We start from the raw sequence: 4,387 nt of genomic DNA, 5'->3' as shown, positions 1-4,387 counted from the left end.
ATAAAGCAGGCAAATTCTTCAAGTAATTTACTAAGCCAATTTGTATCGATCTAAACAAGGAACTAAAAATTAGGAACTANCGTGAAAAGAGAAAACCCAACAGGTTGTAGGCAGGCAAGGCAAGTGGTGTGTTCCACCATCCTACCCTTCTCCTTGCACCTGCCTGCACGAGCTAGCTATGTATCTGTCCTCTTACATTAACTCCCTAGGATTTGCTAAGATTTATGCAACAAGCACTAAACAGATGTACAGTCCTAAGAAAAAGAATGTTACTGAAAACTCAGCGCTGGAGACTAATTAAAGCAAGCTTGCGTTTGTCTACAGTCAAATTAAAATTGCATGCTCACAAAGTCTGCACGATGCTTCTGCCGAGGCTCAGCTACTCCCGCTACTCCCGCTCCTCCGGCTCCTCCCGCTCCTCCTGCTCTTCAGCTGCTTCTTCCAGGAAGTACACATTCACCAAATGGCGATTGAGGTGTTTGCTATAATCTTTTTCCTTTCTAAAAGAACGATCACAGAAAATACACACAAACTCTCCCTCAGTCACTTTACCAGCCAACCCTGCCTTTCCATTTTTTGACGTAGCTTCTGGTGGTGTCGGCCGAGCCCCGTGCAGTCCTGAGTCGTCACTCCCCTCGGACATGTTGTCGCTCAGGTCACTTCCATCATGGCTGTGGATGCCTTCATCTTCATCAATTTCCTGAGACTCGTTTTCAGCCAACGTGATAGGAGGGGAGGCCACTACAGCTGGTGACCCTGCTTCACGGTCCACTGTTGGGGTAGGAGGGGACACTGGCTCTGCTGTGGAGTCTTTCATGGGGACACTGTCTGTCTTCTGCTCAGTGTCCACGTCCACGTCACAAAGCCCAGAGGAGCCAGTCTGACACTTGCTGTGTGATGCTCTACCCTCTGGCATGGCTGAGTTTTGTTCCGAGGATGAAACACTGGCAGACTCCTTGAGAGCAGCCAACTCAGCTGGACTCTCTCCGGCTTCCTCTGGTCCTCCTTTGAGAGGGAATACTTTAGTTCCTTCCCCATCGGAGACCATTTCTTGGTCCTTGGGTGTCTCTTCCCTCGAGTTTCCCTTTGGTGGTGGTGACGGTGGGGCTGGGGAGTCCTGGACGCTCTTGCTTCCCTTCAGAAGCTTGCTGTCTCTAACAGGCACCAAGCCAACCCCCATGAGGACCTGCTCCTGCCGTGCCATCTCACTCAGCAGGCTCAGCTCCTTCTCTGCACTGTCTTTCCGGGGAGATGACCTTTTGGTTGGCTTCACCTGAGGCGGCTCAGGTGAGACAGGAGGGGGCTCCTCCTGAACAGACCCCACCTGCGTAGGAGCCGGCTGAGCAACCTCAGTCTGAGCGGGCTCCTCGGTCTGAGCGGGCTCCTCGGGAGAAGGCAGCTCCTTCTGACAATCCTCCATAGGAGGTGGTTCCGCCTGAGGCAGCTCCTCAGGACGGGGAGGCTCCATACTGGGAGGTGGTTCCTTCTGGGAAGGCTCCTCGGGAGGGGAAGGTTCCATCTCAGCAGGCTCCGTGGGAGGGGCAGGCTCCCTCTGGGGAGGCTGGGGGTAGGTGGGTGCTTCTACCTGGGGAGGTTTCGCAGGCGGCGATGGCTCCATTTGAGCAGGCTCCACCGGAGGTGGCCCTGTCAGGGAAACCTCCGTCTGGGCGGGCTCTGACTCAGCAATATCCATGGGTGAAGGAAGCTCCATCTGAGAAGATCCTGACCCGGTGACCTCCGCCTGAGTGAGGGCGGGGTCTGGAGACACCCCCACTTGAGCCAATGCCCCAGAAGAAGGTTCTGTCTGCCCCATCCCCTTTGGAGCAAGTTTGCCACCTTTTTTACTTGTCTTGGTCTTGGGCGGCGTCTTCTTTGCGCCTTTCTTAACGGAAGCGCTTTGCTTCTTGTCCCCTCGCCTCTCCTCCGCTCTGCCGCCGCCCTTTGGCGCGTCTGTACTGGTTTTGGATTTGCTCTCGGACTTCTTTTTCTTTTTTGTCACTGGTCCCTCGTTCACGTTGGAGGGATGGGCCTCAGCGTCCTTCTTTCTTTTGTTTTTCTTGGCTTTACAGGGCTTTTCTGGATTGTTTCCTGTTTGTCCGTCTGTGTGTTTCACCTCTGCTGCTTTAGTCTCTGCCGCCGCTGACTTCCGAGTCCTGGTAGTTACCTGGACCACTGAGACACTGCTACCAGGCTTCTTTTCTTTTGAAATATCTTTTCCCACAGCTTTTACAGGTTTCTCGTTCTTCTTCCCAGACACATCCCCCTTTGTTTTTGTTTGCTCAGTCTCCATCTTCTCGTTGCTGACAGCGTTATTAAGCAGGTCAGCCTCTCTCTTTTTGGTTTTCTTTAGCTTCACTTTGGAGACATCCATTGTTTTGCTGGGACAGGTGGGATGCTTAGATTTGAAATGGTACTGTAAATTACACTTCTTAGAAGCCGCGTAGTTACACACGGGGCAGTTGAACTGCCGTGGGTTAACATGCAGCTCCACGTGCTTTTTGAAGTTGCTTCTATCTGCTGTTTTGTAGTCACAGTGAGGGCAATTAAGAGGTTTAGGCCCGTTGTGAACCTGTCTTGCATGTCGGGTCACTTCATGCTGATTAGAGGCCACGTAATTGCACTGATCACATTTAAATGGCTTTTCACCTAAAGGTAAAGAAGAGAAGTCAGAGATAAAAGGCACAAGTCAACATTAAAATATCCTTAGGAGCTATAAATGTCAAATAAGCACAAAGAGCATTTATTGGAACGACTTGATCATGCACCTTGTATTTTCCATATTTATTTGTATAACTTTTCCCTAACTGGGATGGAAGGTTGATTTTCAAAATCAATTGGAGGAGTAATCAACATGATCTTCAAAACAGTTTAGAGAGTCAGCCCTCCGGGTCTACTTCAGACCAGGCTCCAGGGGAAGCAGGAACCGCTGGCACAGTCAAGAGCCTGTGACGCTGAGTGGGGGACAAAGCCACTGTAAGACAAAAATGCTTTGACTGTTTTGTTCCTCCCCCTCTAGAATTCTCTTAACCAAAAGGAGAATGTAAGACAAGAGAACACTCACAGCCGTAAGGTGACCCCAGGAGTGGAGCTTCAGTCACAGGCTAGAGGTCTAAGCTTTCTTAAAGGCTCTGCCTCAGCTAGAGGAGTCAGTTTAACCTTCACCCATCACCCGAGGGTGAGAGTCGAGCAACCTCAGCAAGGTTCTCTAATGGCAGTGACTATTTTTAAGCATAAATAAGGCTGAAGTCAACTAGAAAAAGTAATTTTTCCTATCTCAACTTCTCTATAAAAAAGGGCAAAGAAACTAACTTTGAGTGGTGGTATACAAATAGATACGGTGTGTAACACAAGCAGACAGTCACAGGCACAGGCACAAAACCAGGCCCCACCCACCCAAAATTAAAAGCATTAAAAAAGTTCTACCTGAATACATACCCAGCTAGATCACACTCTAGTAAATATTACCAATTGGTATCCATACCCCACCGGTCCAATGGAAAGCATAGTAGAGAAATGGAAATCGACATTTATGAAAATTAATCTTTCAAACATCCTCATTTATTATTATCTGAGTTTTCCATAAGCAAAATTAGACATAAAGTTTAACTGACAGTAGTACAGATTCCACCATTAGAAATGTCCGTTGACAGAATCCCAACTCCCCCTCAAGGCCTACCCGGGGCATCAGTTAGGTAAGCAGGTACACGGAACAAGTTCTTGCCCTGTTAAATTAAGAGTTTCAGCTCGGCAAGGTATTTGTAATCCCTGTAATCCCTACTACTCAAGATGCTGAGGCAGGAGGACCACTGTATTTGAGGTCACTATAGGCACCATACATAGCAAGAACCTATCTCAAAATGTGGAGAGGGAGAAAGGCCTAAGAATGTAAGTCTGGGGAAGCACTGGCCTGGCAAGCTCGGGGCCTGGGCTTGACTCAAGTCTGCAGAAAGGTGTGGACAATGTCCTTGGCAGCAAAGCTCTAAATGGGAACAAACATTCACTAAACATATAGACAGACTCGTGGCCATTTCTACAGTTTAAAAAAACCTGTCAGGAAAAGCAAATGAGCTCTGCATCTGCTTCTCCTGAGGCCTTGAGAAAGCAGCCATCTGATTACTGTGAACAGGCTAACAAAGCAGGCGTGCAACGAGCACTGAAAAAGTCTGGGCAAAACGACAGGGCAGGCAGGCCTGGTGGTCCCTGTCTATCACACTAACAGTCAGTCTGGGGGGAAGGGGTTCAAGGTCACTTTCAGGTACATTAAAAGAAGCCAGCCTCAGACTGTCTCCAGCCTTGGATCCAATCCTCAGGCCCATGTGAAACCCAGCATGGTGGCACACACCTGTAATGCCAACACTCTTGAGCATAGTTCTTTAAAAAAAAAAAA

The 4,387-nt window shown here is 48.9% G+C and overlaps 1 protein-coding gene across 2 annotated transcripts in view; it reads right to left on the bottom strand.

Moving 5' to 3' along the window:
- Positions 1-6: 6 nt before the first annotated feature.
- The window catches only part of Rest (RE1 silencing transcription factor), an 18,647-nt gene continuing 14,266 nt past the window's right edge, over positions 7-4,387 (bottom strand). Inside the window, exon 4 of one of the 2 annotated variants that reach the window (XM_021162603.2) lies at positions 7-2,646. In XM_021162603.2, the coding sequence (XP_021018262.1) occupies positions 389-2,646 (2,258 nt within the window). In that variant the 3' untranslated portion in view covers positions 7-388. The remainder of the gene's footprint in view (positions 2,647-4,387) is intronic. The other variant, XM_029477901.1, reaches the window with a different exon arrangement.

Source organism: Mus caroli, chromosome 5 (assembly GCF_900094665.2).
Source record: "Mus caroli chromosome 5, CAROLI_EIJ_v1.1, whole genome shotgun sequence".
Lineage (NCBI taxonomy): Eukaryota > Metazoa > Chordata > Mammalia > Rodentia > Muridae > Mus > Mus caroli.
Note: the sequence above shows the minus strand (reverse complement) of the source record. Positions and strands in the feature narration are given on the sequence as shown.